Here is a 25,793-nt window from a genome sequence, read left to right on the forward strand (position 1 = left end):
TGTGTGTGTGTGTGTGTGTGTGTGTCAGAGAGAGAGATGACACCCATGAGGTGCTGGACATGGTGCATTAAACACTATTTTTATAATTGTATCATGATTCCCGAACTTGAACATCGGCTTCCTGCTTAACAACACCTGTTTCCTCCCCTGTTACCACCCCTCTCCCCAGCCTGGTCAGAACAGCAGCCCCAGCCCCAGCCCACTGAACGCAGGCAACTCCTGCCCCACTGGCATTTCGCCGCCTCCATGGCCTCTCCAGTCCCAGGGGAGAGGCTCCACAGACCCAAGTGCCCTCTGAGAAGGAAGGCAGAAGCAGGTGTGGCCCACCCAGGGCCCCAGGGGCAAGACCAGGCTTGCAGCTGTGGTGGGAGACGGTTGAGCTCTGGATGCCGACCACAGCAGGGCAATTGGCCAATGGCCCACTGGGAGAGACCCCCCGGAGTAACAGCCATGGGCCTTGGAGAGAAGGTTCAGGCAGAGGACCGGGCCACTTGGGCCAGGGAACACTGGGATAGCCACTGCCAGCAAGAAGAACTGGGGAAACTACTGACTCTCCTCCAGGGAGCTCAAACCTGCAGGTCCTTTGACCCTGAAGGCAAATGAGGCCAGGGACAGGTCAGGTGGGCTCTGAGGCCCCCTGGGGGCAGAGCCCTGGCCCCAAGCCATGCTGGCCCCTGCTGCTGCTGGGCTTGGCTGTGGGTGCCCATGGTCGGCTGCCCCCAGTGACAGTAGCCCCACCGAACAGCACCCCAGACCCTGGAGCCCCAGCAGGAAGCAGCTCTCGGAGCCTGTGGGACAGGTAAGGAACTGAAGGAGTCCTGGAGGTGAGGGAGGAGAGGGTCTTTGCAGCCAGAACTGGGACTGGGACACAGAGCGGCTATGCGGGGCACAAGAAGGACAAAGAATCAGTGAGAAGGGGGGGAATCCTGGACAGACACTGGCTTTATTTAAAGTGTGGACATTTTGGCCAGGGTGTATTCGTTTGTATTCGTTTGTTTTAGTATTGTATTAATATATTATTTGTCTTAATTACTGAGCTTTTTGGCACTCCTAAATTTTGCACCCAAGGCTAGTGCCTCACCCCGGTCTTCTGGGAAGAAACAGGAGGCAGGGGCAGGATGCCCACGTGGGTGGTAGGTGCTGTGACTGGGCCAGGGTGCCAAGGCCGCCTCCTCTTAGCTGATGAGCCACCTCCTTGCCCTTCCCCTGCTGGGCAGGGGCCACCCCCTGCGGCACTGGGGTGCAGGCTCCAGCCAATGCTTCTTTTCTTTTTTAAAAAAAGATTTTATTTATTCATTTGAGAGAAAGAGAGAGGGAGAGAGCACAAGCCAGGGGCAGCAGCAGAGGCAGAGGGAGAAGCAGGCTCTCCACTGAGCAGAGAGCCCGATGTGGGTCTCCATCCCAGGACCCTGGGACCACGACCCGAGCCAAAGGCAGCCGCTCAACTGACTGAACCACCCAGGCGCCCCTCCAGCCAGTGCTTCTTACGTCAGAGTGGGCCTTCTCTGCTGTCCCCAGGTCACCGGACCCTCAGCCAAGGACCTTCAGCCAGGGCCGCTTCCTGTGACTGACCCCCTAAAAACTCAAGCCCACCCAGGGTGCAAGCGCCTCCATGGGAAAGGCCCCTGCGAGGGTCTGTGGGGGGCCACGGTCCGCCACCACTTTACTGAGTGACCCCAGCGCCCTCCTCTCTGTGTGCGGTGGGAAGTCCCTGGACTAAGTGCCGAGCATCTGGGTCCACTTATGATAGTGAGTGACACAACAGCACGTTCACTGTGGGCACTAATCACTTCGGGGGCAGAACGTGCCTCAGCATCCCCACAAGGCAGAGCCTGCTGTCCTCCCCATTTTACAGATGAGGATAGAGGTCCAGAGAGCTGAGGGGACCTGCCCAGTGTCACACAGCCAGTGCAGACTCCAACAGGCAAGCCTGATGGCTGCCAGATCTTCCCACCCCCATCTCCTAACTAGTTGCCTACCTGCACAACGAGGGGTTCTAGTCGGGTGAGGGCCTTGTAGCCTGACACTCACCCCAAGGATGCTGGGGTTGCCATGGCGCAGGGCCGGAACAGGATGAGATGCTTCTGTTCTGTACTAGCAGGCCAGCCATGAAGGGTGGGTCAGCACCTGTGGGTGCCGGGCAAGGACTAGCATTTCAGCGTCCGGCAGGGCCCAGGGAAACACAAGGAGAGATGGAGCCCCCATGGGGGTTCAGGCCTTGTGCTGGGGCTGGGATCCCAGGGGAGTAAGCTTTGGCCCCAATTCAAGGTCCAGCGGGAGAGGGGGCTGGTGAAGCAGCAACCACACACAAGGACAACGGCGAGGTGGTACAGGCACAGAATGCTCAGGAAGCTCCCAGTGGTCCGCAGGGCTGGAACGAGTGGGTACTGGGGCCAAGATGGTCTGAGAGAAGGCTGAACAGGTGACCAGCCCCCGACATGGAGGACCCATCCCTGGAGGACAGACTTCATCTGGGGCATCCTGGGGAATGTTTGCAAGGAAGGGACATGACCAGACTTGGGTGGTTGAGGGTGGGAATCCTCCAGGGAGGTGGTTGCGTGTGGCCGAGAAGGCCAAGCGCAGCTCCGTCGAGCCCGGAGCCGGCCCCAGGGCCCGACAGGCGACAGGGCCCAGCAGGCCCAGAAGGAGCAGCAGCATGGCACCTGGGAGGGGAGGCAGAAGGGGAAGGAGAGGGGGGCTTGTGCCAGGGGCGGCCCCCAGATGCCCCGAGTTCCGAGACTGGGAGACGCGTTACTTTCACAGCCCTGCCCCCGACCCACAACTAGGACTCGGTTTCCTACACACCTGGACTAGGTCAGTGGTTCTCAAGCTTCAGTGGGCCTCAGTGTCATATAGAGGGCTTGCTGGAACACACGTTGTTGGGCCCCCGCCCCCAGAGTTTCCATTCATTTGGTTTAGGATGAGGCTTGAGAATTTGCATTTCTAACAAATTCCAGGTAATGCAGATGCTGGTCCAGGGACCACACTTTGGGAACCAGAAGATTAGGCCAGTGAGTCTCCTTTTTTTGTAAGAAACGAACCCCCTTCTCAAGTGAAAGCTCACACACCTGTACCACAGATACAAGCAGAAATGCTTTGGTGGAAGGGGGCTGGGCTTCCCCCCTCCCCACCTTGGCACCACAGAGGGTGGTCAGGGCGTCTGAGTTTCTTTCAGCCTGGTTTGCTAAATTTTCCTGTGGCTATTCTATGGACCTTGGCCTGCCCCTCACTTGGGCACTAGTTCTCTGTACCGATGGCCACTGTTTCAGCCCTCATATGGACAGGAAAGGAAATAGCTGCTCATTGACCCCTTTCCTGGCCTTTGACCCACAAGGGTCAGCCGCCACTCTGGACCTCTGGACTCCCCAGGGGCCCTTCTTGCAGTAAAGAAGTCAGAACAGTTGGGCTTTGACATAGCTCCCTCCCCATGGGAAAAAAAAAAAAGAAGGTAAAATAAACTATGGTATATCCGTAGAAAAGAATAAACGCATTATATATATGCATATATACATATATATATAGTGACCATAGTAACATAATGAAGATTTCTATTTTTATTTTACTTTAATTTATACAGAGTAAAATTCTCTCTTTTTGGTATAGTAGTTGTATAAATTTTAATAAAATCATAGAGTCATGTAACTACCACCACAGTCAAGATAGAGAGCATTTCCATCACCCGCCAAAATTTCCTTGTGTCCCTTTTGTAATCAGTCCCTTTCTCTGCCGCAACCATGGCAACCACTGATCTCTCTGGGACCCTATAGTTTTGCCTTTTCCAGACTATCATATAAATGGAATAGTGCAGTATATAAACTTTCTGTAAATTAAACTTTTTATTTTGAAATCATTGTAGATTCACATGTGGTTGTAAGAAACAATACAGGGGGCCCCATGTCCCCTTCACCTGGTTTCCCCCAATGGTAATGCCTCATAAAACTATAGTAAAATATCACAACCAGGGTATTGACATTGATACAGTTAAGGCACAGAACATTTCCCTCACCACAGATTCCTCATCTTGCCCTTTATTGCTACTCCCATTTCCGTCCCTTCCAATCACTTTCTTTACCCGCTGGCAACTACTAATTTGGCCTTCATTTCTAATTTTGTCATTTCAAGACTGTCCTATAATGGAATCATACAGTTTGTAACATTTGGTGGTTAGCGTTTTTCACCCAGCCTAATTTTCTGGACGTCCTTTCAGATTGTTGGGTGAATCATTGTTCGTTGCTCTTTTATAACTGAATAATAATATTCCAAGTACAGAACCTTTTGAGTCTGGCTTCTTTAGTTCAGTATAATGCCTTTGAAGTTCACCCAGGTTATTCCATTTGTCAATAGCTTGTTCCTTTCTATTGCTGAGAAGTATTCTGTCATTTTGTTTAGCCATTCACCAGTACAGTATTGAGCTGAAGGGGCAAAAACAGGCATCCTTGTCTTGTTCCTGAACTTGAGGGGAAAGCGTTCAGTCTTCCACCAATGAATATGATGTTCAACGTGGATTTTTTCATAGATGGTCTTTATAAAGTTGAGGAAGTTCCGTTCTACTCCAGGTTTTTTAAGTCTTTTGTCATGAAATTGTGTTGAATTTTGTCAAATATTTTTCTGCATCAATCGAGATGATCACATGGCTATCATCTTTCATTTTATTATTATGATATGTTGTGTTGATTGATTTTCTTAAGCTGAACCACCCTTGCATTCCTGAGATAAATCCCACTTGCTGTATGATTCTTTCAATATGCTGTTGGATTCACTTTTCTAGTATTTTATTGAGCATTTTTGCATGTGTATTCGTAAGGGATAGTTTGTAGTTTTCTTGTGATGTCTTTGTTGGGTTTTGAAATCAGGGTAATTCTCAAAGAATGAGTTAGGAAGTGTTCCTTTCTTATTATTTTTCAGAAGAGCTTGTGAAGGATTGGTGTTAAATTTTCTTTAAATATTTGGTACAGGGGTGCCTGGGTAGCTCAGTCGGTTAAGTGTTCGACTCTTGGTTTTGGCTCAGGTCATGATCTCAGGGTCATGGGATCGAGCCCCACCTCAGGTTCTGCACTCAGGGCAGAGTCTGCCTGAGAGTCTCTCTCTCCCTCTCCCCCCCACCAACCGCTCATGTGCCTGTATGCACTCTCTAAATAAATAAATAAATACAATCTTTAATAATAAATAAATATTTTGTACATACACACATGCATACATAAAAATATTTGGTAGGATTTTCTGGTGAAGCCTTTTGTCCTGGGCTTTTCTTTATGGGAACGGATTTTGATTACCATTTTAATCTCTTTAGTTATTATAGGCCTGTTCAGGTTTTCTATTTCTTTTTGAGTCAGTTTAGGTTGTGTGTGTATTTCTAAGAATTTGTTCATTTCAACTAGGTTGCCTGACTTGTTGGTATTCCATTGTTCATATTATTTCCCTATAATCCTTTTCAACTTTGCATGGTGTGTAATAATGTCCCAACTTCCAGTTCTGACTTTTTTTTAAAAAGATTTTATTTATTTATTTGACAGAGAGAGCAGCAGAGGCAGAGGGAGAAGCAGACTCTCTGCTAAGCAGGGAGCACAATGTGGGATTTGATCCCAGGACCCTGGGATCATAACCTGAGCCCAAGGCATATGCTTAACTGACTGAGCCACCCAGGTGCCCCAGTTCTGACTTTAATAATTGGAATCTTCTCTGTTTTGTATTTGTCAGTCTGGTAAAGATTTCTCAAAGCTGCTAAACTTCGAAGAACCAGCTTTTGGTTTTACTGGTTCTCCTTATTGTTTTTTATTCTCTAATTCATTCATTTCTACTCTAATCATTATTATTTCCTTCCTTCTGATAGCTTTGGAATTAACTTGCTCTTCTTTTTCTATTTCCTTAAGGTAGACTTAAGTATTGGTTTGAAATCTTTCTTCTTTCTTAATAGAGACATTTTTATAGCTATAAATTTTCCTTAGAGCACCACTGTCACTGAATCCCATAGGTTTTAGTGTGTTGGGTTTTCTTTTCATTCAACTGAAAGTATCTTTTAATTTCACTTGTAGTTTCTTCTTTGACCCACTGGTAACTTAAGACTGTGTTGTTTATGATTTTGACTACTCTAAATACCTCACAAGTGGAATCATGCGGTATTTGTGCACCAACATTACACAAGGTTTCCAAATTCTCCACATCCTTACCAACACTTGTTTCCTAGTTTGTTTTTTTAAAAGTAGCCATCCCAATGAGTGTGAGGTGGTATCTCATTGTAGTCCTAATTTGCATTTATCTAATGATTAGTAATATTGAGCATCTTTCATGTGCTTATTGGCCATTTGCATATCTTCTTTGGAGAAATGCCTGTTCAAGTCCTTTGCCCATTTTTGAATTGGGTTGTTTGTTTTTTTTCTTGTTGGGTTTTAGGAGTTCCCTGTATATTCTGGATATTAACCTTTTATTAAATATATGATTTGCAAATATCTTCTCTCATTCTGTGCATTGCCTTTTTACCCTGTAGATAACATCATTTGATATACAAAGTTTTGACATTTTCATGAAATCCAACTTGTCTAGTTTTTCTTTTGTTGCCTGTGCCTTCAGTGTCATATCCAAGAAATCACTGCCAATCCAATGTTGTAAAGCTTTTGTCCTATGTTTTCTTCTAAGAGTTTCATTGTTTTAGCTCTTATATTTATGCCTTGCATCCATTTTGAGTTTATTTTTGTATATGATGTTAGGTAGGAGTCCAACTTCATTCTTCTGCCCGTGAATATCTATGTTTCCCAGCACCATTTATTGATAAGACTGTCCTTTCCCCATTGAATGGTCTTGGCACCCTTGTCAAAAATCATTTCATTGTATGTGTGAGAGTTTATTTCTGGGCTCTCTGTTCTATTCCACTGGTCTGTATTTATGTCAATACCACACTGTCTTGATTATTGTAGCTTTATAGTAAGTCTCGAAGTCTTGTGGTGTCATTTCTCCAACTTTGTCCTTTCCTTTCAATTATTGTGTCAGCTATTCTGAGTCCTTTGCCCCACTATATAAACTTTAGAATCAGTTTGCCAATATCAACAAAATAATTTTCTGGGAATTTGATAGGGATTGCTTTGAAGCTACAGGTCTGGCCTGAGGATCGGGTAGTGAGAGCATTCTTGGTCATGTGTGACAAGATGAAGGCAGAAAAAGAGCTGGGTTGGGGGGAAAGGTGGTCAATCTCACTTGGATATGGTGAGTTTGAGATTCCTATTGAACATCCAGCTGGAGATGGTCAGTAGGCAATTTAGGGAGAGTCAAGGAGAGGGTTTAGAGCTGGACTAGACTTGAGCCTCACCAAATGGGCAGTAGTGGGAATCCACAATATAGGAAGATGGCAAAGAAGGAGGACTCAGGGTGCCTATCTGGGAGTCAGCTGCTATGCATGGGCAGGGGTGAAAGAGAAGTCAGGGGAGGAGAGTGGGAGGCCTCAGGTGCCAACAGGAAGAGAGTCACTGAAAACAGAGGCTGACTCTATGTTGCATCCTGTAAAGACATAATGTACAACAGGAACTGGGGAACTGCCCAGGAAGAGGGCCCTGTTGGCCCTGACTTGAGAGCTTTCAGGGAGAGATGGAGATGAAAGCCAGGGAGGCCCTCCATGTCCCAGCATATGAAACAGTGCCTGGAGCTACTTTCGGATGGATAGATGGGTGAGTGGATGGATGGATGGATGGATGATGGATGATGGATGGATGAACACCATGGACAGATGCACAGACAGGTGGACAGAAAACCAGTGGTCTGAGAGATCACAGAAAGCTTCATCAAAGAGGTGGGATTGCATTGTGTCTTGATGTGTAGAGAAAAAGTGGGGGGTCTTCACATGGGAGTACAATGAGTCAGGAATGACCCAGTCCCAGACCAACCAGTAGGCCCAGGAGGGAAGCTACCTGGCTGGACCATGGGAAATAGGAGGAGAGGAACCCACAGAAGCTCTAAATGAGACCATCAGGCAGGTCTGAGCCAGGTCAGGACTCACTCTGCCACACCACATGCGAGGACGAGGCACCCAGAGATTTACTAAACACTTACTCCATGCAGTGTCACCATCAGCACTGAGGATTAGGAGGTGACCAGGACAGCCTTGGAAAGGGGGGAAATATATAAGACATGGGTACAGTCTGCCTCAATCAGGGGGCTGGGCATGGGGACACCTCTGGGCTGTGGGCTCATCCAGGTGTGCCACAGCCTCTAGGAGGCTGGCTGCCCAGCCCCACCTGCAACAGCCTTATGCCCATCACAGGTTCCTGTTCTGGCCTGGCCCCCGGGGGGCAGGCCCCAGGTGCTGGCCCGGTGGGTTTTGGCCCGAAACTCAGTCACCCTGGTTTGTTTTCAGTGAAGGAACCCAGCTCACCGTCCTAGGTAAGTGGCTCTCACCACATTTCCCAACCTGCCCCACTCCTCTGTTGTGTTGGGAAAGTTACTTTTCTTTGGGGGCTGCTCCCTGTCTGCCCTCCCAGCCTTAAGGATTGACCTTCTAGCAGATCTGTGGGATCTGGGGGAATTGGATTGGTCTCGGGGAAACCAGCAGGAAGGACCCCAATGGTACAAGCATTTACCTTTAAAATCTGACAGTTGAATGTGTCCAGATTCCAGGGTCCTAGGCTGGGGGTGGATGATCCAAAAATGGGGGCTCCTTCCCTTCTTCCAGGGCAGACACCTGTGTGGGGTCCAAGGCTAGTTCTGACTAGGGGCCCTGGGTTAGCCTTAGAGAGTCCCTTGGGGTCTTGGCTGCTTGCTTGATGCCCATCCAGGCTAGAAGGACCACACAGGAGGCTGGGGACATGGCTGGGGCTGTGAGCCCAGCCTCTGGGCACACAGAGGGGCAGCCCAAGGGGAGCCCCATGGGAGGGGGACAGAACAGTCTGGTTTGCTCTAGGCTGAAGTGCTGAGGGCCTCTGCTAGGCCGTGGGGACATGGGGACAGAGACAAGAGCGATGCAGGGCAAGGTGACCAGAAACACAGCCCTCCTAGGATGTTGGTCAGAAGGGAGCAGGTACCATGGGGCAGAGTCTTACCTGTCCCTGGAGACTCAAAACCCCCAGGTGTCTCACCTGTCCAAGGGGTGGCCTCCTGCCTTCCTCAAAGGGTACTTTAGACTCAGAAGATGACAAAGTGGGGAGTGAGTGGGGGCTCAGAGATATACACAGCTGCCCCTTAAAGTCAGGAATCATCAGAGGTGCTGAGGTGGCCATGGGGCCCCACCTTGCCTGTCGTCTACAGGGAGTAGCCCCAAGAAGCTGCAGAAGTGAAGGGTCCTGTGGTCAGGGCAGGAGAGATGTGGGAGATGGCAGAGCCTTGGAGTACCCAGCCTTCCCAGGAGGCAGGGAGAGAGCTATTCCTGAGGGGGAGAGGGGCGCCTTGCCCCACCGGGTGCAGGGCTCAGGACCTCCATACATACCATCAGAGTTGTCCTGGCAGGCTGAGTAAGGGGCTCCAGTTCACAGGGGAAGCACCTGGATCCAGAAGAATGAAGTGATATGGGGCCCAGATGCTGGGCTGAGAAGGAAACTGAGGCTGCAGATGCACCTCTCACACATCTGGGAGAGGTGACATGGAAGAGCTGCTGGGAGCATGGGGGGCTGCCTGCTGTCCAGGGCTGGAGTGGTAAGGAGGATCCCCTGGGTGAACAGACATGGCCACCATGGGAACAGTCACAGAGGCTGTAGATAAGGGAAGGGCTGCCCAACACCGGGACTCTCCCTGCATCTCTCACTCTCTCCTCTGTCCACACAGGTCAGCCCAAGTCTGCGCCCTTGGTCATGCTCTTCCTGTCATTCTCTGAGGAACTCGGCGCCAACAAAGCCACCCTGGTATGCCTCATCAGTGACTTCTACCCCAGCAGCTTGAAGGTGGCCTGGAAGGTAGACAGCAGCAATGTCACCCAGGGCGTGGAGACCACCAAGCCCTCCATACAGAGCAACAACAAGTACGCGGCCAGCAGCTACCTGAGCCTGTCGCCTGACAAGTGGAAATCATACAGCAGCGTCAGCTGCCTGGTCACGCACGAGGGGAGCACCGTGGAGAAGAAGGTGGTCCCCGCAGAGTGCTCTTAGGTCCCCGACACCCAAGGGGGCCTGGAGGCACAGGACCTCCAGGAGGACCTGCCCTCCCACCAGGGTCATCCCAGCGCTTCTCCCTGCACCCGCTCGACACTCAATAAAATGTCCTTTATTCAATCAGCAATCGTGCTCTCTGCTCATTGCTCTTCAAACACTTTTTGACCTGAACTCAACCATCCTCAAATGTGAACACAATTCTTTTCACCCTCTGGGAAAGGAGTCAGCAGAAGGCATCGTCATGTTTTTGCAAGGGGTAGTTTTACTCTCACCCAGAATTGCCAGAGAATATTCCAGAACAGGAGATACCAACAGCAGAACCAAGATAGGCCATCCTCCACCATGTCTCTATGCTTACTTTTCGTGCATGGACCACGTCAGTCACCAGCAGTACCAAAACCCACTGCTCTTGGTTCCCTGTGGACTCCTGGGTAATGTCTGAGCTCCTCCTTGGACCTGGGGCCTCACCGTCAGGGACTAGCTCTCTCCTGAGATGTCCACTCTCCTTTCCTGGTAGGCCCCCACTCGACGCCATGTTTTCTCTGGTTTCCTACCCCATATGGACCTTCCCCATCATCATAGCCTAGAGTATCCCCTCTTTCTTAGCAGTCCCCCTGCTCCTGCCTCCCCAGTGACACCGTCCCGTGCCCCTCCCACAGATGTCTCTGTCACACTCACCACAGGACCCTCAGTCCCTGGACCCTAGTCGCTCAATCTCACACTCCCACTGAGGGCTCCTCCTCCTACGTGTGTCATGGGGGTCCCAGCTGCGTTCAAGGTCCTTGGGAGGCAGGGACCCTGTAGAGTCCAATCCGTCACTGACCCACCACAAGCACTAACCCAAAATGTCCATGGGTGGTCACTGTCAATGTCAAGTTTACATTCTGGACTGCGCCCTGGACAACTGTGGACTGTGAACTGGTTCACCTTCTTAGGAGTTGGGAATGGGCCCTGAGAACCAGGAAGACTGCTGTGCTGGGAGCTAGCTCAGGATGGCGGGTCCAGGCTCCGCGTCCCACAGACAGACTGGACACGTACACACGCACGATCAAGTTGCATGCACACGCTAGTACACACGCATGCGTGCTATTGTACACACGGCCATGTGGGGCCTGTGCCTAGAACGTGTGGTAGCATCCAGAACCGTGGGGTCTGTGCCTAGGACGTGTGGTAGCATCCAGAACCCTCCATGGGCCCCAGCTCAGCAGAGGGCACAGGCCCCATCATGTCTGTGTTGGAAAGAGGACTGTCAGTTCTTCCAGGTGACATTCCCCAAGCAAGCTGAGCCACAGACTGAGCTCATTCCAGGAAGTTACCTGGGATGTGATATGTCACTCAGACATTCCCTCTGACCCCTCCATGGCTGGGGATGCGGGGAAGCTCACCCCACAAGGAACTGAAGATGCAGGGGGGAGGGGGGCCCCCCTCGCAAGCTCCCATGGGCCAGACCAGCCCCCACAAAGAGGAGGCTGGACTTTGAGCCTCCCAAGCAGCTGCAGGTGGGCCTGGGTCAGGAAGTGGGGGTTGTCACGGGTGACAGAGGGTTGTGTTCGAGGCTGTATCACCGTGTTATGTGTTCAGTGGAGGGACCCAGCTGACTGTGCTTTCTCTCTCTTTGGGGACCAAAGTGAAATTTGGATTTGAATTTCTCTCCTTTCCATTCAGTCTAGGACTGGGTTCTGAATCGCTCTGGCATTCTGGAAGCTTCAGCTTCTTGTCTGGCCATCTCACCCCCTGTAGCCTGCTCCTGCTCTGAAGCACCTGGTGGAGACAGGATGCACCGGTTCCAGTGACCCGCCCCCCCGCCACACGCCCCTCCTCGCTGTGACTCAGAGCTGCTTCTCCAGTTGACCATCTCCTCTGGCCTCTGGGTTAGTAGGAATCCTCAGTTTTCCTTCTGGGGTAGTTTCATTCTTACCCAGAATAGCCCAGAGAATGTTCCAGAATAGAAGGTAAGCCAGCAGGACAGCCCATCCTCTGCTCCCTCCCTATATTCATCCTCCTTGTGTGGACCATGTCCACCCCGAGCAGTCTTGGGGCCCATTGCCCATGGCTCCCCATGGCCTCCCGGTTAAAGGTTAAGCTCCTCCCGGAATCCTGGGGTCTCACAGGCTGGGACTGTGAGGCAAGAAGCCTCTCCTCGGAAGGGAGGAGAGCCTGAAAGGTGGATACCGTGTTAAAGACAGACAGACCCAGCCAGCCAGCCAGAAGCCCCATATGAAGGTACGAGGGAGAGTTACCTGGGGGGGAACTCAGACGGACCGATGCTGGAGGACAGATGGATTTCTCCAGAAGCTCTAAGGTCTCAAGGCTGATGCCAGCCAGGAACAGGGCAGCTCAGGGGTGGGATGGCGAGTTTTGAGGACAGGTGAACCCGCAGAGGGACTGAGACCAAAGAGAGGGTGCCAGGGCTCCCCTGATTTGGGCACTGGGATGCTCCCAACAGACCTGGGGTCACACCTGTCATCCCCAGCCCTGCTCCCAGCACCCAATCAGCTCTCAATAAAATGTCCTTTTGTCAATCAGAAATCATGCTCTCTGCTAATTTTTTTTTTTGGTCTCAGATTTAATTTGCAGCCTCTCCAGGATTTTCAGGGTGAGATGCATGGGATCCTAGGCGCCCGGTAGGAAAGTAGCCCAAGAGGAGAGGCTCACAGTCTCCCTGGGGCATCTCCCGGAAAACTGGCTGGGGCATGAGGAGTCTGGCCACTAGAACCTCAGTCCCTCTGTCCTGGCCCTCCACCACTCCTCCTCCGGCACAGAGCCATGCCCACTCCCTGCTCTCTCTCTGGTCGGAGCGGCCATGGCCGGTGACCTCCAGATCAGCCCTCCCTCCCTGACCTTGTGGGGACCCTCCACACCCTGGAGGGTCCTCTCTTTCCTCAGCCTGGAAACCCTGCTCTGGCCTGGAACCCCTCCGCTCCTGGCCCTCGCCCCCCGTACGCCCTCCTCCCCCCACACTGCCCAGCTCAGCTTCTGCCCACCTTTACCCCCTCCCCGTCGCTCGCTCAGACTGGACCACCCATGGGGTCCAGGACACCCCAGTAGCTCGGCTTCACAGGCTCTTGAATCTGGGGGCCACTTCGATTCCTCACCAGATGGCAGGTTCAGAGATGTGAGGAATAGGAGGAAGCCAGGAAGGAAACTGTCGCACACAAGGCCTGCCGGGGGAGTCGGGCACCAGCAAAATAAACTCTGAGCTCCCCAGGAACCAGTGCAAGGAGGGAAATAGGTGCCCTATAAGTTCTCTGGAAAGGGATACCTGCTGGAGGGAAACTGGTGTCTCAATGCTGAGGCCAGGCGTCTTGTACCATAATAAAAAGTGGGGACCTGTTTCACCCGAGGCCTCCCCTCTGATGGGACTTGGGCTCTGACATGCACACAGATGACCACCTGGCAGCCTCAGGATACGGCAATGACCATGAGGACGCTACCACTGCTTCTGCACGGGGAGCCCCCCCCCGCCCCGTGTTCCTGTCTCCGTTGCCACCAGGTCACCATGGCCCCGCGGGGCGGGGATGCCTACCTACTTACAGTCCCCTGATTTGGCCCAGTGCAGCCCAGCCGGGCAAGCTCCTGCCCCTGGATCCAGAATGGACCCTTGGCGCCACGTCACAGCGCCCTGCACCCACTGCACGTCCAGGCCACGGCCCCTCTGCCTGATGGCCCCTTGGGCATTCCGGGGCCTGTGAGCCACTGTCCCGCTCGTGCCCCAGCTCTGCCAAAGAAAGATGGGGAACTGTCTCAGGTGTGTGGCTCAGAAAGTCACCTGCCATCCTCTGGGGGAAGGGAAGGCATCGTTTATTCCGAATCCTCTCCACCCAACCCTGGAAGTCACTGGGAAAAGCAGGGTCAATCTGGGGACTTTCTGGGGGGCGCTGTGGGGCTCTGGGGGTCTGGGGTTCCGGCTGCTCTTGGACATGAGGGGTGGCGAGTGGACCCAGCCCCAGCACCCTCAACCCTTTGTGCTGGGCCCCTGGGCTCCCGCTCCCCCCTGCACTCTGGCAGGTGACAGGGGGTAGGTTAGGTGTGTCACTGTGGGCGGTGGCCATGGACGGGTTGACGGTGACCCCCTGGCTGAGTGCTGCTTGAGGCTTGTGCTTTACCTCATGTGATGCGCAGACCAGCCCCGGAGGCAGGCACTGTTACCCCCACACCTTACAGATGAGGAGAACTGAGGCTCCCTGAGCGCTGGCGGTCTGCTGAGGTCCAGGTGGTCAGAGCCACAGAGAGGGTGGGCACCCAGGCCACTCCCGCACCCCAAGGTCACCCTCCTTCCTGAAGAGATCATGACTATACCAAGCCAGGAGAAGGTGCTGAGCACACAGACCCCCTCAATCTCCAGAAATCAGAGCTATCCTTAAGGATCTGTGGGGTGGAACGATCTGGGCTCCTTGGCCCTCTGGTCTCAGACGGTGAGAAAAAGATCAGCACTGGAACGTGGTGAGTGCGGCAGCGGCCCTGTGTGTGAGTGTGTGTGAGTGTGAGTGTGTGTGTGTGTGTGTGAGTGAGCGTCTGGAGCTGCGGGTGTGACTGGCTATGAGTGTGGTGTGTGGGTTTGTGCCTATCCCTCTGCACCTCACGGGCAACTTCTCAGGAAACAGGGTCAGTCAGTGAGCTCTGCACACTAGAAGCAGCCCCTCTGTACCACAGCCACGGACCCAGGGGTCTCCCCCTACTCCCTCCTTCTACTAGACCCGCAGGCTCAGGGAGGTGCTGGCCACTTCCTGACTGTCTCCAGAGGCCTCCTCCCTCTGACTCTCAAGTTCCCAGGGCAGGCTCCACACTGCTGTCCTCTCAGCCAGGGGGTATCTCAGTAGGCCCACAAACCCTCCAGCATGCTGAGTCTGAGCTCCCCCGGAGGCCTGAGATCTGAGGGTGTCAGAGCCTGTCAACCGGCCCCTCGAGGGCCACAGACTCCTGAACAAAGCAGAGGCAGGTGTTGTATGCCCATTTCACAGACAAGAGAGCTGAGACAGCACAGCCCCATCGAGTGCCCTGTGGGCCGGCCTTGGCAGAGGCACGACGATGGGACCCGTAGTCCCCCGGCTGACCTCACCAGGGGCCACACCCGGTGGTCACCATGGGGTTCCTGGTCTCCGTGGGCCCCAACCCAGAGCCCCCGGGTGTGAGCTCACACCAGCCCAGGCCCTGAGAGACCCGGGTGTGACCCGGACTCTATTTCCCACCCAGTGACAGTACAGCGTGTGTGGGGACCAACAAGGGGCGGGGTCCTCTGGCAGCCCTGTCCCCAGGAATCCAGCAGGAATCAGAGAGAATGTCTTGAGGAACAAGAACAGGGCCCAGGGACAGGGCTGGGTGACTTCTGTGGCCAGCATCACAGAGCTGGGGTCATCCGACGCCCCTGTGTCCACTCTGGGGACAGAGTAGCTGATGGTCAGCATGACCCACCAGGGCATACCTTTGTCATCACACCCTCTTCCTGTGGCCACATGAACGCCCTTGACTTGGCCCCAGGTCCCTCCTGCTCTTCAGCGTCCAGCCCAGGGACATCTGATGTCAGGGCTGACGGCCACTGAGGGGCCACTGAGCATCCACTGTGCCCGGTGCTTTGTGGTCCGGAGCCTGGACCAGCCATGTGTTCTCACCAGGTGCCCATCCTTCGTGGGGAGATGTGGGGTCTCCCGACCACCCTGGGAGGAGAGAGGAAGCTGCGGTCAGACCCGGCCTGACTCCCAGCAGAGGACAGAAAGGCTGCCGTGGGCCAGGCGGTGGAGCGCAGCTCTCTGAGGGAAGGGGTACTGGGCCCGGGGCCGCAGGGCTGGAGAAGGTGGGACCCCAGACCAGCCAGGGGAGCCCCATCCTCAGGGGTCCCTAATCAGACAGGGGCTCCAACTCAGTTCTAGTGTGAAAGGTGAACCTTCCCAATCGCTGCCCTGGGAACGTAGAAGCACAGTTGTCCCTCAAGAGACTGGCCAGTCACTCATCTGACCATCCACCCCCCCCATCCGTGAACCCTCCCTGAGGCCTCCTGGGGCCTGGCTTGTGTGGGGCTCTTGGTTCCTTGTGTCCTGAGCAAGGTGGCGCTGGCCCAGCTGAGGCCAAAATGAGACCTGGAATGTGCTTCTTTATCCCAGGAAGAGGGCGTTGTGGCGCTGGGGTGCTCTGGGGAGACTTTTCCAGGCACGTGCTGGAGCTCATGGCACTGAGACCCCTGTAAGGAAGACAAGGTTGGGGGTTCTGGGGGTCCTGAGTAGTCAGCAAAGGTGGTCTGGCAGGAGCAGTGACTTCGGTAACCTCAAAACAGGGCCTGGGAGCCGGACCCCCAGGGCTGGAAGGACCGAGGTGGGGAGGACATCCTGGGGGCGGGGGGGGGCAGCATGAGCAAAGGTGCAGAGGGGGACCGTAGCACCCCTCAGCTGGTGCTCTTCAGCCCCACTGAAGCCCCCTGACCCTCCACCTTGAAGACCCCAGACTCCTGTCTTCCATGCCGCCTGGCCCGCCATCCTGCTCACCACCCAGAAAGCCCTTGGATTCTGTGCCACGGGGCTGGGTCCTGCCCTGGGGAGGAAGGAGACTCAGACCCAGACAGTGACCACAGGGCAGGGGATGCTGGGAAGCCGGCCAGGGCGGGGTCGCAGGGGCATGCAGGAGTTCTCCAGGGTGGACGAGTGGTCAGTGCCGCAGGTAGGGGACAGCAGGGCGGGGACCTGAACGCGCATGCTGAGCCCAGTCAGCGGACTGGAGTGTGCAGAGCCCTGGAGCCTAGCAGAGGGGCAGGGGCAGGGCCCTGAAGGCCTCAGCACTGACTAGGTCCTTGATTCCAAAATCAACTGATCCCTGAGACCCTAGTGAGTGGCCTATCGTCCCTGTAGCACTTACAAAACATGGGGACACGTGGTATTCAGCTGAGCCACTCAGGGATTCTGTGAGGCTGACAACCAGGATCATCATCCCATTTCACCGGTAGGGAAACTGAGGCTCAAAATGGTTAACCTCCCAGAGTGAGCTGGAGCAGCGTCTGCATGTCCCGACTCCCAGCCTGGGGCCTCCCATCTGACGGAGCGGGAGACTGAGGCCAGCAGAGCACGGGGAGAGCTGCCCTCTGCCAGGGCCCAGACATGCTCCCGGGGGGTGACCTCCCTCTATCATTCTGCGGCCCCAACTCCCTTTCAGGGGTGCAGAAAGGAGGCCCAGGAGTGGACATCAGGTGGAGCCAGGACTGCAGGCCCCCGAGAGGAGACAGGGCCAGCAGGCGAAGGGCCTTGGGGAGACTTCACGGTGGGAGCCCAGACCCCAGGGTCCCCGCCCACACACAACCCTTCTCCGCCCTTGACCTTGGGTGATTTGCGTCCCCTCTGGGGGCCTCAGTTTCCTCGTTTGTACAAGGGGGAGCTCACTCATCTCCCCCCCACAGGGTGGGTGTGGAGATTCAAGCCTGTGACGTGCCTGACCCATGGTGACCCTCAGCAACCACCAGCTATTGCTGTCATCTCCTGGGCTCTTGCCCAGGGGACACCTCTGACATGCTCTGTGAAGCTGGGCAAGTTGCTTCCCCTTTCTGCACCCCAGCCTTCCCTCCTGCTCAAGGAGAGCCGGGTGAGAGGTTCCAAGGGCCAGCCTGCCAGGAAACCATAAGATTCCTAAATGAAGGCATTGGGCAAGGAGGCCCTGGGCCTGCAGGGGCCTTGAAGCCTGAAAGAGAAGGGGACTGGGCTGAGTTGCCTTCCCCAACCCTGGTGGCCTTGCTGGCCACCCCTGGGAACCCCCAGGCTAAAGTTAATCTTAACTTTGACCTAAACTAGAACTCAAGGTGATAAATGGGGAGAAGTAAGGGGAAGAGAAACTGACCCCATGGTCAGCGGGGCGTGGGACAGGTGATAAACAGAGCCAGGTGTGGCCCAGGAAGAGGACACAGCGGACTCGGGGCTATAGCTGGATGTTCGTGTGGCTCACAGGAGGGAGTAGAAGAGCCCTCCCCCTATAGCCAGCCCCCTCCCCCACTCCACCTGGGCCTGGTTATACCCCCTGGCTGCCTCCCTGAGCTCCACTCTGAATCCCGGAATCCTGGAGGGCTGGACCCCAGGGACTTTCACCTTCTCCTTCCAGGACCCTCACTGACAAAGGAAAAGCTACTGCCCCCACGGGGTGCAGCCCCTTCCTGGGTCTGCAGATGCTTTATCTCATCCTTGGCTCAGTACCTGGGAACTGCAAGGCTCCCAGTAAACAGTGTGAATGAGGGAAGGAAGGAAGAGATGGGTGAGTAGATAGATGTGTGTGGGGGTGAATGATTGATGGATGTGTGGGTGGATGGATGAGCGGATGGATGGATAGGTGGGTGGGTGGGTGTGTGAATAGACGGAGAGATAAGTGGATGCTTGGTGGATATGTGGGTGGCTGGGTGGCTGGGTGGAGGGATAGATGGATATTATTGGATAGGTAGATTAATAGGTAGAGCGGGTGGATTGGTGGGTTCATGGATAGGTTAGTAATTGGATGTGTGAATGGATGGAGAGAGAGTTGGGTGGATGGGTAGATCCATCCTGGCAGTTCTGTGCAAAGGGACTGAACCCAACACTTGGGTTGGGTTCACATCAGTTCTGATGCTGATGCTGATGCTAACTTGAGTGTGACCTTGGGGCTGTCATTACCTTAATGTCTCTAAGCCTTGTCCACTCACGGGCAACAAAGATGTGGGTCAGTACCTGCCCTGCCCACCTCACCAGCTCAGCTGCTGGGAAGTCAGCTGAAAGGATAGACAGGCATGAAGGTGCTTTAGGAACTCTAGAGGGCTTCCCAGGTGCGCTCTTGGTGTGGAAGGACCTTGCGGGTCATTGAGCTGACTCCTCTCCCCACCCCCAAGTTGGATCACAGCTTGTGGGAAGAGCCTGAGCTTGGAGCCGAGACAGACCTGCGTTCTAGTCCTGACTACATCACTTTCCAAGTGTGCAACCCTGGGCAGGTGACTGAGACCATAAACTAGTACCAAACAAAATAGACTTTGGGACAAAAATTATTACAAGAGACAAAGAAAAAATATTATATTTTGATAAAAGGATCAATCCACAAGGAAATATAACAATTAACATATACGCATCTAACTGCAGAGGCCCAAAATCTATGAAGCAAGAACTGATAGAACTGAAGGGAGAAATAGACAGTTCTACAATCATAGTTGGAGAATTCTATACTCCACTATCAATAATGGATAGAATGTCTAGACAGAGGATTAATAAGAACACAGAGGAGCGGTGCCTGGGTGGCTTCGTTGGTTAAGTGTCTGACTCTTGATATCGGCTCAGGTCATGATCTTAGATCCCCGCATGGGACTACACTACATGCTGGGCATGGAGCCTGCTTAAGATTCTCTGTGCCCCTCCCCCGCTTTCTCTCTTAAAAAAAAAAAAGAACATAGAGGAACTACATACATTATAAAACGTATCTAATAACTACAAACCTAACAAAAATCTATAGAACATCCATCCAACAATAGAACATATATTTTTCTCAAGCGCACATGGAACATTCTCCAGAATAGACTATTTGTTAAGTTATAAAATAAATCTCATTAACTTAAAAGAATTCAAATAATACGAAGTATCTTCTCTGACTTCCTTGGAATAAAACTAGAAATAAATAATACAAGGACATTTTGTGAATTCACAGATATGTGGAAAGTAAACAACACACTCCTAAGTCATCAGTGGGTCAAAGAAAAAAATCACAAGTGATATTGAAAATACCTTGGGATGAGTAAAAATAAAAGCTTAAGCTGAGATCATGACCTGAGCCAAAACCAAGGTTGGCCGCTTAACCAACTAAGACACCCAGGTGCCCCAGTCATTTGTATTTCTACGCACTAGCAATGAGCAATCTCAAAAAGGAAATTAAGACAATTCCATTTACAATAACATCAGAAAGAATAAAATACTTATGAATACATTTAACCAAGCAGGTGTAAAGTTTGTACACTGAGAACTATTGCTGAACGTTGCTGAAAGAAATTTGAAGAGACCTAAATAAGTGGAAAGACCTTCCATCCAATCTATTCATGGATTGGAGACTTGCTATTGTCAAGGTGGCAATACTTCTCAAACTGCTCTGCGGGTTTAACAACTCTACCCAAATCCCAGTGGCCTTTTCCACTATGGAAGTGGAAAAGCTGATCCTGAAACTCATATGGAAATGCAAGGACCCTGAAGATCCCCAAAAAATTAAAAAATAAAAATAAATAAATCTTAAAAAAGAAGAACAAAGCTGGAGGGCTCACACTTTCCAATCTCAAAGCTTACTAAAGGCTACAGGAACCAAAACCACACAGTACTGGCACGAGCCACACGCACAGCCTCCGCTTTGATCAGTCTCCCCCTCCGGAGGGGTGATGGGCCTACACTGTCATGGCCTTGTTACCCAAAGCCTGCAGTCGACACTAGGGCTCCCTTTCGGTGTTGTGCCTTCAAAAGTTTGGGAGTCAGCCCAAGGACCTGGAGGGGCTTAACTTGCGGGGAAGGATCCAGGCCTGGGGAGATATTTCTCTCCTACCTCAGTGCCATCCTGGCACAAAGGTCTGGAGTGCCTCTGGGGCCCCTGAACTTCAGGCCCAGGTGGAGGCAATCGAGTGCGATGAGCTCAGCTCAACACAAGGGAAAATTGCCTTATTTGTTTTCTGAGTTCCTTTTAAAATACAGCTTATTCATCTTGGCCTTTAGTTTAAAAATAACAACAGCTCAGTCAAATAATGCAGAAAGTACAGAAAAGCAAACAGGAGAAAAGAACTCATCCCTCATACTTCACCCAGAAGAGCCACTGCTCTGGTGGTGTGATGTACTTCCTCTATTCTAGCCGTAAACTATAAGGACATATACAGGAAATGTATCTGTAAAGTTTAAAAAGTACTAACAAAATCGCTGTCACGCGCCACCTATGAATGAGAACGGGCCCAGGACCTCAGCACCCCCGGCTTAACCGCCCCTTTTCTCTTTCCCGTAGTTTCAGGGCTCTGTGTGCCCTTGAACCAGCTATTTCTCAGCTTCGCCTGGTTTTGAACTTCCAGTAGAGCCAGTTGAGACCACGTGTGTTTTCTCTCCTGACGCAGCGTCTGTGCTGTCCGGCCCTGCGGACCCGACCAGGCTCCTTTGCTCGGCTGGCACCACCACCTGGTCGTGCCTGGTCCTGGGCAACCCTGGGCGGGTCTGCCCACCCCCTCTCCGCAGTGATTACTCTCTGTTTCCTTGGCACCACCGAGCCCCGAGCCCCGGGTGGGAGGAGAGGGCTCAGGGCTGTGAGCTCGGCCTCTGGCAGCTCTGAGGAGGCTGGGAAGGCGTGAGTGCTGGAATGGGGGGCTGTGGGCCAGGGGCTGTGAACCTACATGTGTGGGGCTCTGGGAAGGCACCAGAGGCCCTGCTGGTGGTTCCCACAGTCAGGGCCCCGGGAGGGGATTTGGTCCCCTCTGCCCCAGATAACACATGGCCCCTCCGTTTCTGAGGCCAGAGACCCATCTGGCCTTCTTGGGGCAGTTGCCCTTGATGTGGAGGTTGGAGGGGAGACCTCCAGCAGCAGGCCTCGTGCCTCCACCCTGGTGGGGAGGGTCTCAGAGCCTGGGCTGTCAGGCCCATCAGGGGTCCCGGCTGCCCCAGGAGCCAGAGAAGAGCTGGGGGTGGGGGTCACTGGGAAAGTCCAGAAGGGACCTTAGAGACTGGGCTCCATGCACCCAGTTTTCACAGGAGAAACCGAGGCCCACAGGGGGTGAAGGGCTTGTCTGGGTCACGCTGTGAGCCCAGCTACCTGCCTCAATGCCCAGTGCTCTTTCTCACATGGTGCTCATATGTCCTTGGCCCTGAGGGGGCCCCCCCTCTCCACTGGGCTCCAGCCCTGTGACCTGTACCCTAAGACTTAGCATTGTTTCTGGGCTATGGAACCGAAGCACATTTAAGCACATCCTGGCTCAGTTGACACTTGTCATTGTGCAAATCAGTAAAGGAAAACCTCACTAAAGCAGACTCTGGAGGATAGAAGGGGAGGCTGGAAAGGGGAACCCTACCACTCAATGTCAATTACAGGATGCGTGGTCAGTTACAGATCCCAACAGAAGAATCATCAACAGAAAAGAATGATTGATTACAGGCCCCAAAAGGACCAGACCTACTTTGAATCTTCTGTAAGATATCCACTAACTCCGGGCGCCTGGGTGGCTCAGTCATTAAGCATCTGCCTTCGGCTCAGATCATGGTCCCAGGGTCCTGGGATCGAGCCCTGTATCGGGCTCCCTGCTCCGCGGGAGGCCTGATTCTCCCTCTCCCGCTCCCCCTGCTTGTGTTCCCTCTCTCGCTGTCTCTCTCCCTGTCAAAAAATAAAATCTTAAAAAAAAAAGAAAGAAATCCACTACCCCTGCAACTCAGCCAAGGAGAAACTATCTTCACCCTCCCCTCCTGCCACTCCTCCTTCCAGGCCTGGGGGAGCAGAGTGAGCCCACTACCTCACACCCCACAGTCCAGGTCCCTTCCCCAAGGGGCCTCAGGTCCATGCCTGAGGAGAGGAGCTTGGGCCTATCAGGAGTTGATGGCCCAGTGATCAGGAGCCCAGCCAGGAGGTCACCGTGCACAGCGCAGAGGTGTCACCTACACAAGGATGTCACAACCTTCCCTACTGTCCTCCATGGGCCACAGAGTGTCCCAGATACATTCCTGGCCAAGATATCCCGAGTGTCCCTGTACAGTGTCCTGTCTCACACACACACACACACACACACACACACACACACACACACACACACCAGTTCCCAGGACCCTGCCAGAACCCAGGGGAGGTGCTGGGGCAGAGGAGCTGGCAGGTTCTTACCCCACCTCCCTCACACACAGGGTGCACAGCCCCCCATGAGGGAAGAAGGAACCTTGGGGAAGAGGAATTTCCAGACCAGAGAGTCCCCGGGAGGGGTCTCCTCCACGCTATTTGCGGGGGGGACACAAAAATACCAAGGACACTGACTTAGATATGCCACACACAGAAGCATCAAATCCTAACCTGTGGCCAACCAACTCAGATCTTTCACTAAGAGAAGAAAAACAACTGGTCGGGGCGCCTGGGTGGCTAGGTGGGTTAAGCGTCTGCTTTCGGCTCAGGTCATGATCCCAGGGTCCTGGGATCAAGCCCCACATCAGGCTTGCTGCTCAGTTGGGAGTCTGCTTCTCCCTCTGCCTGTGCCCCTCCCCCCACTTCTGCACTCGCGTGCTCTCTCTCTCTCCCTCAAAATAAATAGATAAATAAAATCTTTTTTTTAAAAAGAAAGAAAAACAACTGGTCAAACTGGACTCCCCTTGTTCCTGCCCTTGCCCCCAGTCCCCTGTACTCCCTACTTTCTGGAAAGAAACCCAGTGTCATTCATTCCCCAGGTAGAAACTGATCTGCTGCGAAAACTGGCATTGCTGTAGGGCTTGAACATGGCTGTCGCCTCAGACACCAAGTCCCAGAACAAAGTGACAACGGTTAGTTTAGATGGATGATCAGGAGAGGCCACCCGTGAAGGAAGTGAGAGGACCAGCCCAGGAAGGTGCTTGGGGAAGAGTGCTCCCTGCAGAAGGAACAGTAAGTGCAAAGGCCGTGGGGTGGCGTGTGCCTGACGAATTGCAGGAATCGCAAGAAGGCCAGTGTGGCCCCATCCAAGGAAGGACAGAAGGCAGAAGAGGGAGCCAGCATGTCCCTGGGGCCTTTCAGTTTAGGCTGAGCACCTTACATTTTATTCCAAGTTTTCAAATGTACCCAAACATCACGTCGACATATCGTGCTCCTTCTAACTTGCTACACAGATAACGACTGGGATCTAACCACTGAGCTGGATGCCTGTGTGTGTGAATAGACAGCACGGTACTGGCCATCCTGGTAGATGGATGAACATTGGGGCAGTTCCGGCTCCTCCTTCACAAACACTGGGCCAGGGAACCCCGCGTCCCCGGTGCACACACCAGCGCTTCTGGGGGGCGCACACCAGACCTGGAACCGCAGGAACCCAGGGCGTCTGTATTCCTGCAACTGCGGGGACACAGGGCGTCTATGGTCACTTTTACTCTAAGCATCAGCGGGCTCTCCGGAGCAGCCAGACTCATTTGCAGCCCGGAGACAGGTCGCGGCCCCCGTTCCCCATGTTCACACCCTTCCTTGTGTTGTTGACGCTCGCAGGTTGCTGCCCCCGCGGTGCGCATCTCCCCGCTGCCTTGAGAACCCCGGTAAAGCCCCCCAGGCGTCAATCGGCGGTCACTAAGCCCCGCCATCCTGGTCTCCATTCTGCCCCGCCTAGTGTGACTCTGGACTCTCGAGCCGCAGTTTCCCGTGGCGTCACTCGGAGGTCCCTGAGTCCACCCCACCGTCCTGGTCTCCGCTTGTTTGGGTCCGCGCGCAGGATCTAGCGAGGGGACAGAGACCCCTGGTGGCCGATGAGGGTGAGGCGGGTCCGGGAGCCCAGGCGAGATTAATGGTGGCTAGAGCGGAATGGGGCAGGGCGACCCCCCCTGGGACCCACACTCTGGGCAGAAGCTGGGCCAGCGGTGTGCCCAGAGAGGGGGCCCTCTCCAGGTCGCTCCTCCGTCGTGACCAGGGCCGCCGGGGTTGAAGGCAGAAGGGTCCCGAGGCCCAAGAAACCCCTCCTCCCGTCAAGGCGCGGGTCATCGCCAGCCCCGCCCACCCTCATCAGGTTCCCATCCTGTGTGGGGTTCTCTTCCTAAACCCAAGGTTCTTCCATGTATAGCACGGATCATCTCTTGTCTCCAGAGGACCAATGAATGAGATTGAAAGAGTGTGAGGCTTGGACAGGAGTGTGAGGGGCGGAGGAAATACCACTCTGAGGGTGTGTGAGTGTGTGGGGGTGTGAGTGTGTGCAGGTGTCTGTGTGTGTGAGCAAGTGAGAATGTATGTAGGTGACGTTCGTTCTTCTAGTTCACACACACACACACACACACACACACACACACACACACAGAACAACCGGAGCTGAACAGAAGTTTGTGAAAATTGATAAAAGGGGAAGCTTGCTGAAATGGAATGGCAGGAGCTGACTTACCGCTGGACTCAAGGGTTGTCAGTTACAGACCCCCAACAGAAGCATAAACAGGAAAGAATCATCAGTTACAGGTCCCAACAGAGAAAGCTGTACCCAGCATCTCCTACAAGAAACTGACTCAGCCACTCAGCCAGTGAGAAACCATCATCACCCTGAACTCTTGCCTTTCTCCAATGTGCTCTCCTTCAAAACAACGTCTCCCAACTTCCTCCTCCTCCATATAGTGATGTTCCCCTCCTTTGTTGGACTAGCCTGTGGTTTTTGCCCTAGTTTGCTTGTTCCGAATTGCAGTTCCCTAGCAAACCCACTTTTGCTGCTAAAATAAACTGCTTTATTTATTTATTTATTTATTTAATTTTTTATTTTTTATTGTTATGTTAATCACCATATATTACATAATTTGTTTTGGTGTACTGTTCCATGATTCATTGTTTGTTCATAACACCCAGTGCTCCATGCAGAACGTGCCCTCCTCAATACCCATCACCAGGCTAACCCATCCCCCCACCCTCCTCCCCTTCAGAAACCTCAGTTTGTTTTTCAGAGTCCATCATCTCTCCTGGTTCGTCTCCCCCTCTGACTTACTCCCCTTCATTCTTCCTCTCCTGCTATCTTCTTCTTTTTCTTTTTTCTTAAAATATGTTGCGTTATTTGTTTCAGAAGTACAGATCTGTGATTCAACAGTCTTGCACAATTCACAGCGCTCACCGTAGCACATA

The 25,793-nt window shown here is 53.2% G+C and overlaps 1 gene segment (V, D, J or C); it reads left to right on the top strand.

Moving 5' to 3' along the window:
• The first annotated feature begins 207 nt into the window (after positions 1-207).
• Positions 208-12,593, top strand: LOC112812520 (immunoglobulin lambda constant 6-like). The segment is given in 4 exon segments: positions 208-799; positions 8,249-8,367; positions 9,742-10,577; positions 11,730-12,593. Coding segments are annotated over 3 exon segments (639 nt in total).
• The last annotated feature ends 13,200 nt before the right edge of the window (positions 12,594-25,793 follow it).

Source organism: Callorhinus ursinus, unplaced genomic scaffold (genome assembly GCF_003265705.2).
Source record: "Callorhinus ursinus isolate GAN/ISIS: 27379988/994484 unplaced genomic scaffold, GSC_fseal_2.0 scaffold110, whole genome shotgun sequence".
NCBI lineage: Eukaryota > Metazoa > Chordata > Mammalia > Carnivora > Otariidae > Callorhinus > Callorhinus ursinus.